This window comes from Sodiomyces alcalophilus (genome assembly GCF_042370955.1).
Source record: "Sodiomyces alcalophilus JCM 7366 unplaced genomic scaffold ACRALscaffold_3, whole genome shotgun sequence".
NCBI classification, from domain to species: Eukaryota; Fungi; Ascomycota; class Sordariomycetes; order Glomerellales; family Plectosphaerellaceae; genus Sodiomyces; species Sodiomyces alcalophilus.
In genome coordinates, this window is record NW_027263534.1 from 673,663 (window position 1) to 685,623 (window position 11,961).

The 11,961-nt window shown below is 54.1% G+C and overlaps 3 protein-coding genes across 3 annotated transcripts; 2 read left to right on the plus strand and 1 right to left on the minus strand.

The window, feature by feature from the left end:
* Nucleotides 1-892: 892 nt before the first annotated feature.
* Nucleotides 893-2,425, plus strand: ACRALDRAFT_2085649 (uncharacterized protein; the record flags this gene model as incomplete). The annotated part of the gene is made up of 1 exon (XM_071022467.1): nucleotides 893-2,425. A coding segment is annotated over one exon (1,533 nt), but the record flags the coding sequence as incomplete, so codon positions are not given.
* Nucleotides 2,426-2,909: 484 nt separating this feature from the next.
* ACRALDRAFT_1069480 (uncharacterized protein) lies at nucleotides 2,910-3,707 on the minus strand (the record flags this gene model as incomplete). The annotated part of the gene is made up of 2 exons (XM_071017676.1): nucleotides 2,910-2,998; nucleotides 3,071-3,707. 2 exons carry the CDS (start codon nucleotides 3,705-3,707, stop codon nucleotides 2,910-2,912), a joined length of 726 nt encoding a protein of 241 aa, XP_070875750.1.
* Nucleotides 3,708-6,852: 3,145 nt separating this feature from the next.
* On the plus strand, nucleotides 6,853-11,933 carry ACRALDRAFT_208628 (uncharacterized protein; the record flags this gene model as incomplete). Its single annotated transcript, XM_071022479.1, has 38 exons — nucleotides 6,853-7,006; nucleotides 7,078-7,253; nucleotides 7,301-7,342; nucleotides 7,408-7,423; nucleotides 7,538-7,575; nucleotides 7,613-7,634; nucleotides 7,689-7,713; nucleotides 7,781-7,832; nucleotides 7,908-7,944; nucleotides 7,977-8,095; nucleotides 8,133-8,144; nucleotides 8,210-8,290; nucleotides 8,376-8,468; nucleotides 8,507-8,857; nucleotides 8,948-8,976; nucleotides 9,056-9,154; nucleotides 9,207-9,248; nucleotides 9,289-9,319; nucleotides 9,346-9,462; nucleotides 9,493-9,543; nucleotides 9,572-9,621; nucleotides 9,724-9,738; nucleotides 9,809-9,828; nucleotides 9,882-9,911; nucleotides 9,974-9,994; nucleotides 10,045-10,081; nucleotides 10,125-10,177; nucleotides 10,253-10,332; nucleotides 10,362-10,381; nucleotides 10,425-10,664; nucleotides 10,754-10,773; nucleotides 10,800-10,923; nucleotides 10,959-11,026; nucleotides 11,095-11,470; nucleotides 11,545-11,631; nucleotides 11,663-11,766; nucleotides 11,799-11,813; nucleotides 11,857-11,933. The coding sequence occupies 38 exons, from the start codon at nucleotides 6,853-6,855 to the stop codon at nucleotides 11,931-11,933; spliced, it is 3,024 nt and encodes a 1,007-aa protein (XP_070875751.1).
* Nucleotides 11,934-11,961: the final 28 nt, after the last annotated feature.

Below are 11,961 nucleotides of genomic sequence, written 5' to 3' on the forward strand. Positions count from 1 at the left end.
CATGATATTGGGTTCTTTCACAAGACATAAATTGGTGTACTGAGTATATTCGTATGTTAGGACGCCGTTGAAGTCATGTGCCTAAATGCTTACAGGAAGCAAATAATACGTACCTGTGATAGCTAGTGTACAGTCCAGTACGCAAAAGCTCGACGAGATCTAATCTTCAATGCGTGTATTGAGAGTGGCGGATTGTTAAGAATCCGTCGGAACTCTTGCCTAACGACTGTACCTGCGAAACACGGAGTACCTACCTACTTCGTAGGCAAGGTGACTCGACATGGCAGTGAACCTCGAGTGCAGTCCCGGGGAGTACAATGTACTTTGGGTGAACCCCGCGGGGAGGTCCAAGCTGAGGTCGGATAGTGGGGTCGTTCGAGCTCTCGCCTACGTACCTACATGTACCTACTATACGTACCAGCCAACAGTGACTCGGGACATCACAGAAGCCATTTCTTCACCTTCTCACTTCCTCAATTGTCACCTCGATCCCGCCGCAATTCTCCTCCCTACTCCTTTCCCCCTCAGTCCGCCAAGGCAATGTCCATTACCCCCCTCCACCCGAGCCATGGCTGATTCGGCCGGCAGGTCTTCCAAGGACAGGGCAGTTGCCAGGGAGTCCCGGCAACCCCTCAACACCAAACCCGTCCGTCCCCTGACGACGACATTCGCCGACGGCGACTCTCCCACCGACCCTCACTTGCATTCTCGGCTCGATGATCATGATAGTGATGAAGAGGAGGAGGAGGAGGACGAGGATGAGGAAGAAGACGAAGACGACGACGACGACGACGATGAGGACGAGGAAGATGACGACGATGATGACGACGATGACGACGAAGACGACGACGACGAAGAAGAAACGGGCAAGGAGAAACAACCTCCTCCACCCCCTTCTATACCACCTAGTCGTACCCGTACCCCCGGCCACGTCTCGTCCAAGAGCCAAGACCGCCGTCGCGTGCCCTCCGAACTTGCTATCAGGCAGCGCTCTCAATCTGCCTCTGTCCCCGTCTCGACCGCCTCCTCCGCCTCCCAACCATCCTTCCATACCGCTTCTAGGACGACCCTCGCGTCCATCGCCGCCCCCGGCCGCAGACCCACCCCACCATCGCTACCTACTCCCGGCCGTGGCCATGAGCCCATCAAGCGCAGCGAATCGGCCTCGGTGAGCGCCGACGGTCGTGACAAGGAACAACCCCCCCGACGGCCTCACGTTATGCGCTCCACCTCCGCCATAGCCAGCAAGTCTACAACAGTCCCCGCGTCTTCTTCCTCCTCCTCCTCGACCTCTCGGGCCGCCGCCGCCGCCCATACCCACGGTCGCCACGGCCCGCGTGGCCACCACACTTCCTTCCCACCCCTTCAGGACCCCAAGACCGCCCCCGATGTGCCCCCGGCCCCTGCCTCCGGCATGTACTGGTCGCGAGCCCCCGTCTCGGGCGCCCCGCACACCGCCCTGCGCGCCCACACCGTCACCCTCATCGGCTCCAACATGTACGTCTTTGGCGGCTGCGACTCGCGCACCTGCTTCAACCAGCTCTACGTCTTCGACGCCGACGCCTTCTACTGGTCCGTCCCCCACGTCGTCGGCGACATCCCTGTTCCCCTCCGCGCCATGACCGCCACCGCCGTCGGCAAGAAGCTCGTCATCTTTGGCGGCGGCGACGGTCCCGCCTACTACAACGACGTCTACGTCCTCGACACCACCACCTTCCGCTGGTCCAAGCCCCGCATCCTCGGCGACCGCCTGCCCTCCCGCCGCCGCGCCCACACGGCCTGCCTCTACAAGAACGGCATCTACGTCTTTGGCGGCGGCGACGGCGTCCGCGCCCTCAACGACATATGGCGCCTCGACGTGAGCGACATGAACAAGATGTCCTGGCGCGTCGTCTCGGCGCCGGAACGGGACAGGAAGCACGGGGGAGGAGGAGGAGGAGGAACAGGAGGCTCGACCGCCAAGGACCTGCGTCCCAAGGCCCGCGGCTACCACACGGCCAACATGGTCGGCAGCAAGCTCATCATCTACGGCGGCTCCGACGGCGGCGAGTGCTTCAACGATGTATGGGTCTACGACGTCGAGGCCCAGTACTGGAAGCCCGTGGTCATCCCCGTCACCTACCGGCGCCTCTCGCACACCGCCACCCTCGTCGGCTCGTACCTCTTCGTCATGGGCGGCCACGACGGCACCGAGTACTGCAACGAGGTCCTGCTGCTGAACCTCGTCACCATGACCTGGGACCGCCGCCGCGTCTACGGCTTGCCGCCCAGCGGTCGGGGCTACCACGGCACCGTCCTTTACGATAGCCGCCTCTTCACCATTGGGGGGTTTGATGGCAACGAGGTTTTTGGCGACGTCTGTATTTTGGAGCTGGCTGTACACGCTTATTACTCGCAGATTAGCCATTTTTCCATTGAGGTGTGACGTATTAAAGGTGGGAAGGTGATGGAAGAGGCACGGCGATAGGTATATGGAAAAGGATTCCCACGACCATGTAGTGTTCATGCAACAGTCCATATAATGGTATATTCACATCATTACCCATCGTCCCAGGCCAGAATCGACGGAGCCCAACTTGAATAGCCAAAGATGGTCAATTTCAACGGCACGACTCTATCCAACCCGACTGTCTTGTTCATGTATACATTTCCTCTCTACTCAACAACATTGATTTTTCGTCCCATAACGAGACAAGACGCAAAACGCCAACATGCTACCGATCCATTAATAACGCAAAAGAGCAGGGAGAGTGAGTGATCGGTCGTTCTACAGGATGTATCCGTTTGATTTGTGGTGTCGACATGCCGAGGGACTCGAGGTGGGATGGGCATTGTCGGATCATATCAGCCGAGAGCCCTCCTCCCCTGGCAGTCCTGTCTTTCTTTTCTTTTTCTTCGTCTTTCTTCTTTTACGGCTTCTGGGATTCACCCTCGAGCTGACCCTCTGCTTCAGCCTTCTTCCGTTCCTTCATGCGTCGCTCTTCAGCGGCAATCATGTCTGTTTCTCGAGTTAGCATGGACATAGACATAGACATACAAGCCAGAAAGAAAAAAGACAATCAATACGCACCCTTCCACAAATCCTGCCCCTGGTAATCCTCCTTGTGAATCTTCTTCTCAATCAACTTCTTGTGCTCGGGATCATCCGGGTCGACGACCATGACCGTCTCCCAGCGGCCCTCGCCCTTCTTGGCGTCGGACATTTCAAACAGCGCCGTGACGACGAGCACCGCCACGGTGAGGCCCTGCGCGTAGACACGGGCCTGCACGAGCTTCTGCGCCCCCGACATGTACGGCTGCCGGCTGACGAGGGCAAACGCCACGGCCATACTGGCGATCCACGACCCAAAGACAATGGTGTAGCGGTTGCGGCGGCCCAGCTCCATCAGGCGGTCCGCGAGGCTCTCCTGCTCCCGGAGCGCGTCGAGCGCGCGCTGGTTCTCGCCGCGGAACTTGGACGTCGGGTCGCGCTCGCGGCTAAAGGCGATGGATGCGTGGTCGGCCGCGATGATGGAGCCGCCCGTCGCCACGGACGAGACCAGGAACGCGCGGAACTGGAGCGTGAGGCCCCGGAAGGCGGCGAACCGACGTTGTGCGAGCCATGCCGCGCCGAGACCGCCGGCTAGGCCGACTATGCCGCCTTTGATGCCGGCTTTTACGACGGCGTCGTAGTGTGCTCTTTCGTGTTCTCTGCTGACTACTTTCATGGTTGCGTTTTTCTTTTCCTTTTCTGTTTCTTTTCTTTTGTATGTCGCTCCAAGCCCGTAGTGGGTGATGGAATTGATAAAGGGCCGAGGCTGCGGCGGTTCGGATGAGGAGTAAAAAAGGTTGGAATTGAAAGCTTCGTGTGTCGGGTGCAAAAACTCGGCTGACGTTCGTTCAGTAGAGCTCGGGTGGGTGGGCTGGATTTTTTGGACCTTCGATTACTGTCCAGATAAAGAACAAAGTATGTTGAGCGTTTGGCTTGACTATAAACTCAGTCAGAGTGAGGCAAGCCAAGATGATATTCGAATGCGGCGAAAGTGAAAAGAAAAAGTGGTGATGGGTTTTGATACCTCAGAAAGTGGTGTCATCACACCTCGCTCTCTGGCAATTGGACGTATAGCCGGCGGGAGAGCCCGGTCAGAAGTAGAGAACTCCGAGGAGTTTCCGGGCAGGGCGGGGCGGGATTTGATGTAAGCTGGTACCGGTACATTCACACCAACCGTATTTGCTTTGCTCCCATCTCGAACATCTGGTACAACGACTTTGTCGCCATCCATCGCCCGGAATAAATCGGGCCGTGGATTATTAAGCCGTTCGGGCTTTGATCGCAACCAGTGGCCGCCGTTCAAACGGCGAAAAGCGGATCGCCCATCGAACGACTACGGATAGCTATCGCCACAAAATCGTACCCTTATTGAGCAGGTTGTCCCACCTTCTCGGCTGCTACCGTAGCGTGTTCCTCAGAACACCCTCACAGCACCATCTAGGGTTGAAATCGTACGTCTCGACCTCAGTATACGCGCCTAGGCGCTCAAACTTGGGCCATACTGTACTTTGTACAGTACGCATTGCTTGCAGACCCGAGTTGGACCAAGTGGCCAATTGTATCTTGTGTGCATTGGATCTTGCCCGGCTTGTGGTCTCGAACCTTCTGGCTATTCTGCAATGGCCCCTTTCCCTGATCCGGTGCAAGTGCGAATCGCCTTTCGCCCATGGTAATCATCGTGGCGCTACGCTACTGCAACGAAGCTGTGCAAATACAGAGTACTCACAGAGACAGCTTTGCCTGGCCCACTCCTGCGGTCTGTCAGCTGCAGCGATGGAACCAACAGACGGATCTGGCACAGCGAAATAGTCTACAGCACGTGGATATTCTGACTGGGGTCCAGGCCGGCAACTGCCATGTCGCCCAACCGTCAATATTCGTCGTGAAACCAACACTATATGCAAGTTGCAACTATCACGGACGCGCCAACGGAGTAGATGGCCGTGGTCGGGTCGCGTGTTGGACGAGAAAGACGACGTGGGAGAGGTGGCAGTCGGTAAACCTTATACAAACGGTCTCGAGGAAACCCACGCTTAGCTCAGTACTGACAGAGCTATTGAGAGGCTGCAGCTAGGGCTTTAGCAGAGTAGTTGATTCATACAAACGCTGTTCATGTCTTTGCAGTCAGTCCCTGATGCAAACGCAGCTGTTGCGTAGATGATTGATGACTCGGCCGGTTGACCGGCACAGCTGTCGACATCTGGTTTTACTCGGAATCTCCAGTTGGCCCAGTCGAGTCGGCCCAGTCGGAATATTCCCGCCCGGGTAGTATTCCTTCGAACGGCCTGCAACAAAAACCTCAGGCGTTTGGCAGCCTCTCATCGTCCTTGCCCTGACGATGACCAGGGCGCATCACCAATGGGGAAATGAGAGACAAGGGACGAGCATCACATGAGTATCTATAGCGATCGTCACGGATCCCATCCCGCAAATCGAGTCTTCCACGACCTGCTTCCTTCCCAGAAAGTTGCGGACATTGGAGGAGGCGCCGCCAGCGGAAATGAACCAAGGAACATGACAGGGGCCGAAGGGTCCGGTATTGGGCGACCCCCGGTCTGGTATCTGCTCTTCATTCAACCATCTTGGGACCGGCTGTCGGTGTTAAGTCTCGATTTGGATACTACGAATTAAGTCCGAGGCCTAAACAAAGTACAACGTACGTTGTATGTCCCATCAGACGCCGCATATAGTGTGGTCAGTACAACGATTGCAGTGATAATAGCAGGACCGTGATCGCAACAACTCCATACTTTACCTAGCCGCAGAACCATAGCGGCGTCTCTGGTCAAGGAATGGGTTTCAGGGAAAAGATTGTCTACATGATACTTCGTACGTCTCAATCATAGCCGCTTAGTTCCGTATTACAACGTATAGAGAGTGGTCACAGCGTACCGGAACCAACTCCGTTAGTAAGCGAGGCGTAGCACAGCCAATCCATCCTGATGCGGTTGGTTGAACACCGAACACCGGACAGGGGATTGTCCATTACCGGTGTTACCGAATCGGTAGAATGCTCACGAGATCTCCCAGTGGACCCTTGCGAGTCCTGCCAATCCAACACCATCGCACACCTTGGCCGCACCAGGGAACTGTCTCTCCCATCCGGGCCATCCCCCTACTGTTCCTGACCGCCTCACATTGCGATGGATGGATGATTTGGCTTCTTCTCCTCCCGCAGGTCCCTTCCTGCATACAACGTGCTTCCGTAGACCCACGCAGGCGCCATAGTTTCGGGGTCCGACGACGCCCAAAACGAATACCAATTACATAACCTCGCCTGCTTTATATTATCCGTACGTTGTATTAATATGTATACAGCGTACAGACGCCGTAAATACACTGCGGACAAGCTTGGTCCGGTTGAGGAGGCTGAATGCAAATGGCGCGTGGCATATTCAGATTGCCGAGGACTCGGCTGGCCATCCGCGCACTGACCTCATTCCGTTACAGAGCCGCCACAGCTTCCTCCGCCGCCCCGACTCGACTTGAACAATGGGCTCTCCTATTTGTCGTCGACTCGAATTCATCACGGGCCCGTCTCGTGACTGACTCTCCTGTTCTCGACAGACACGGTCGTAGCACAGCGAGCGATGGATTGAAATCATCATCCCCGGTTGCATTTGAGGTAATTAACTGCGCGTCCCGCTGTCCGGCTCTTGGCTGTCTGTTCTGTGAAACGGCCCTAGAAGCATTCTAGTAGATTAAGCTCCGTGGGAAAATAAAATCCCACGCGGCGGCTGAGTGGGTACCTGGTACTATGCATCTATCCCCTTTATGGAAATCCATTACCACAAGTACAACGGCGTCTTTTGGGGGTCGTCATGCGCCATTTGTCATCCATTCCCCTGGCAGGGTACTTTTGGGGATCCCCCTTTGACACCCCTTTGACTTTGTTTGGACCCCCAGCGTTCGAGTCAGGCATGTATGTATGTACTTCTGTACCTGGCATTCTCCATAGCTACTCCATACTGTACTGTACATACGTACAAGTTAAGCGCCTTACCTACCTCTTACACTAAGGTAGAACACATTGAGGGGCATTTAAGCAGGAGATCGCAGAGTGGGCCAGGACCACGTCTATCACAGAATGGAACAGAAGGCCAAAAGGTCCCGTGTCAACTGGGCAAGGCGCCCTGGCTGTTTTAGCTGTATCGCCACTCAACCTTTGGCTTGTCCATCCGTGCGCGAGCGCCTCACTGCAGTCTCCCGCGACTCCTACTTTGTATTCGCTATACGTTGTACAACGTAACCCGGTTGACGCTGGTTCAGTTGGAGAGCCATCCCCAAACCATCATCCATACAGGCAGGCCGGTAACCACCATATCCTCCTGCGCCTGGGGCGGCTAATGCAAGACATGACATCGATTCCTCGCTAGACCCTGTTAGATGTATGTACGTTGCACACTAGAGAGATCCTAGGTAATTCCGCAGCGCATACAACGTATCGTTGTACGTTGTACAATCCACTAATCCACTCATCCGTGTGTGAATGTGATGCTAAAACAGGGGCTGCAGACCAGCCGCTGAGAGGCATTGACAGCACAGTGAGTAAACTGTATACCCGTACTTGGCACCCTCCAGAGCCTCACCGCCTTTATACTTAGTACATGAACTAGTGCTCACCGCTTGCTTTCTGCCGGTTTGTGCCCGTGTCGAGAGGACAACGGGACAACGCCATGGAAGTGCGTATTCGGCGCCGTAGGCGTTTGAACAGACTCTAAACATTCAGACAAGACTGAATCCACCAAGTCTTTGCGTCTCGCCTTGCGCAGAGTCTCTCCGGTTCTTACCATTTTCTCCTGTTCTTACCATTTACCACTAAATCTTTGAATCGCTGGATTCGACGTGTACGCGAAGGACCTGGAGATCAAAACAGCTTTCAAAACCACCACGCGACCTCGTCACCAGCGGCTGTATCCACCCACTGTCGCAACAACGTGTCCAGGTCGTCTCGTGACCAGTGATCAACCATTATGTTGGGCGGCATTCCCTCTCCAGGAGGAGCGGGCCATGGGGGAGGCAGAGGTCTGTTCCCTGAGATGCCACTCTGCCCAGCGACAAGATGTCTTCCTGCGCACTTGAATCTCATCGTGTCTGGTAGTTGATTAATACGGAGATGACGTCGACTGATACAACCAACCTGGATAACATATGTGCCCAACGCCCTGTCTCCCGCCGGAGTTGAGGCCCAAGGTGCTCTGTACTTGGAAGTTCCAATATACAACGTACACTAATGGCGTTGATATCTGGAAGCTTGTCGTTGCCGGTAATAGAAGAGGTTGAAGGTTCGTCAAGGCGAGCTATAAGCCGACCCCTCTAAGAGCGCTTCGGCGGCGAGGAATAGGATGCTTTGCCCTACATTTTGAATTGGTCCGATGGCTTTGCCTTGGAAGGCCATAACAAGGCTGCGGCGCTGACGAACAATGTGCAAGCCCGCGTGCCATGGCTTGTCTAAGAGGATCGTGGCTTGGTCAGCCTGGACGTGAGAGTTGTTCCCTGGAAATGGGGGAGCAACCGGGACTGATGGGATTGGCCAGAAAAGAAAAGGGAGCCCAAACACTACTGGTCACGGTTGTCAGGCACGCTCGAAGCGGTGGACTGCAGACAATATATCACTGCCCAAAACGCAGCTTTCCGAAACCACGACGGCGGCCTTCAGTGAAGTTTGAGAACGGGGTTGCATTGCTTCATAATAATAAATGGAATGTTCGTCTACAGACTGACTTTTCTGTCTTGACGAATACGTCGTACAATGTATTTCGTCGGCCTTTGGGGGGTTCAAATATGGGGGACTCGGGTGGGTTCCGCGACGAGTTGGCTCCGTGCGTGGGGGCCTTACCGGAGCTGACCTTTCACCAACATGAACCCCCTAACAGGCTAACGGGAACTCCCCCAACCCCGACAAATGAATGACAGGCCCTCTATATTAGTCCCACGAATCATCCGTGTCTTAACTCTTTACCATTCCCGAGTCTCAACTATATCACAGAGCCATCAAAACATATTTCATTGCGGTGTAAATAGGCCTCGGAACTTGCGCCGTAACAGGCTCCACGACGACTCGTTCAGGCGATACGGGTCGTGCAAGTCCCTCGGGGAAGAGTCGAAGGGATGGGTGTGGGAGTGCCGTCTAGGTAGTGTACATGTACGCTAGTGGCTGGCAGCATGAGTCAAGGCGGCACCAGCCCGCCCACCCAGCCCAGGCCAAGTTACTTACGTACGTTTGTATGTATGTACTTATGTACGTTGTACACTAGGACAGAGGCGGGCTTGGGCGCCATCGAAAGGGTTCAGCCGCTGGTTCCCAGCATTAGGTAGTCGACCGCCTGGCTCTCGAACAACCTGCGAGGTTGGAGATGGCCGTCCCTGTTCGTTACAGCAGCTACAGCAATTGCGACGACATGCACGTACATACACTACAACGTACATACGTATGTAGTTACTGATCTGAGTTCCGACAGTGGCAGTACGAAGTAGTTGTACCGAGTAAGCATCTATCTGGCTGTATGAATGTCGGCGAAGTGACGACATGTTGACAAGGTCATTGACCATCTATTCATCGCGATCGACCTCTTGTCGTCACCCATCTCGTTTGCTTGAAGATCCCCCCTAACCAGCGATAAGGGAATCGGAGGAGTAGACATTTATATCATTTTCCCATCCCTTAAGCCTCCTCGCTTACGTGTAATGAGACGTGATGCGGCGGGGTGAAGCACCACATCGCGTCGACTTAACGATAAGACCGACTTCACTTATAGGTACATACGTACGTTGTAGGTATGTATTCAGTTCGCATGGTTGGTCTAATCGGTATCAAATTACGGAGTGATTGTCGCACAGCAGGCAATAGGCGACAGGCAACAGGCGGGCATCTCGGACAGTGCCCCGGTCGACGATCTACAACGCACAACGTATGTACGGCCTTATCACACGTTTCACTAGCCGACATGCACATCGTTGTATGTACACTAGATGGGTACTTTACTATGTACACGTTGTACGTTGTATGTAAGATGCGTCTGTTCTATCGATCATAGAGATGGGTTTAAAGTGAAGCATCAAGTCTAGTCGTGTTTTATTGTGTCCCGGGTAGAGCTTCGGAAGCAGCGGCCTGGCACTTGACTTGGCCCTTCGATTCATTGCAGAGTCGTGACCTTATTCGGTTCTCAACTCTGTATCCCGAACCCGATACGTTGTGGTTATGATGTACAACGTACGGAGTCAGCCTTTCCAAGTTGGACTTGGTACCTGATGGGGCCAAGAGGTACCTGGCCAGACCAAAGTGGGACTGGATCCCAGTAGTGCACTTACAACGTACACTGGATCGCAGTGGACTGTACTATACGTACTGTGCTGTGTACATTGTATGTACTTTGTTACCTGGGGGGTTCAGATGGGAATACTTGTACACTTCACTCTTCTTGCAGAGCAGAAGACAGCATAATACGAAGGTGTACAGTGTACACTATAACTGCGGGACGTGGGAAAAGAATACCTATGTACTCTCCTCTGCTACTTATGTACATACCCAAGCTCATACCATAGGTACCTATGATTTCCACAATCGTGAGCCCCCTGATTCCCTACATACCTGCACCAACCAGTTAGGTGTAAGCTATTACACCCCAAAGCGGTAAGTATGTACTCAGTACAGGCTCGGCATTAAGCAGGAAGGGGGTGAAATCGCCTTGCCTTGACTCGATCATTTCATTTCGTTTACAGTGTTGTATGCGCTGTAGCAAGTCGTGGGTGGTTTGGGCATGGTGAGGCTTGGCCTCACATGCCCATCTGACCGACCTTGGAATAAGAAACAAACAATACCATAATGATTTTATACATATTTTACATCTGACTTCCCCGTCTTTGCTTCTCCCCCCTTTCCTCCCTTGTCCGTTCAAACATACCTAAACGACGGCTTTACACCCAGGAACACATCATATCACCCCTTTTCCGCCATCGTTTGCGCTCCTCAAGTACTGGCGGCCCTTCCCGAGAGTTCCAGCCATCCTTTTCTCGGCCAAGGGGATTAATCGGCTTCCGGCGTTGTGTCCTTGACTCGTGAGATCTCCATTGCTTACTTACACCCACCATCTATCTGGCCTTGACGACAAACGCACACAACAGCCATCGATATCGTCATCCGTTGTCGTCTCGTCTTCCAAGTCGGATCAACCTCTCGCTCAGGAATGGAATTGTCGGCATCGAGTCATCTGCATCTTGTTCGCGAGTAGGAAATCTGCAGCGTTTCCACTGCTCCAGCGATAGACAGACCAGCATCGAGGTCATCGCCACGCGCGTCTTATATATCGTTTTGGCCGGCCGCCTCATTGGAGAGACAACACTGACCGAGGTCGCCCACATACAAACGTATAATAAGCTCGGCGGCGCCTTGAAACGCCGCACCAACAAAGAAACACGCGATCGCCACCTCCAGCCTTCGTCGACAAGAGAGTTTATTTATTAGCCACCGTCGGTTTTTAACTTGTTCACATCTTCATCTCCCCGACTTGCAGCAGGCATACATACATATTAATCATATTCATTTTCCCCTTGCGCTCCGCAAACATCAACGAGCGGAGCGGCATCCACGGAATCAGCAAGTGCTCACCGTTAATCCACATCCACGCCAAGTCGCAACAACCCGCTAGGCTACGCCGTACGGATACTTCATTATTCGACAGCTGAATCCGTGCGCGGTACTTTTTACGTTGTACCGTACCTCCACCAAAGGTACCGTACTCTATTACTTGAAGAAAGTTGGGTGTAGGGAATACCACCTTCCGTGCACTACCGAGTACCTATACTTGCACCCCCCCTTACTCGAGCAAGCACCTACCTGCAAGCGTCGAGCCCCACAATTCAACCGGTTCCTTCCACCTTTTTCTTCCAGCAATTCCACTAGGAGGACGACCCCTCCGCGCCGGCCCCCC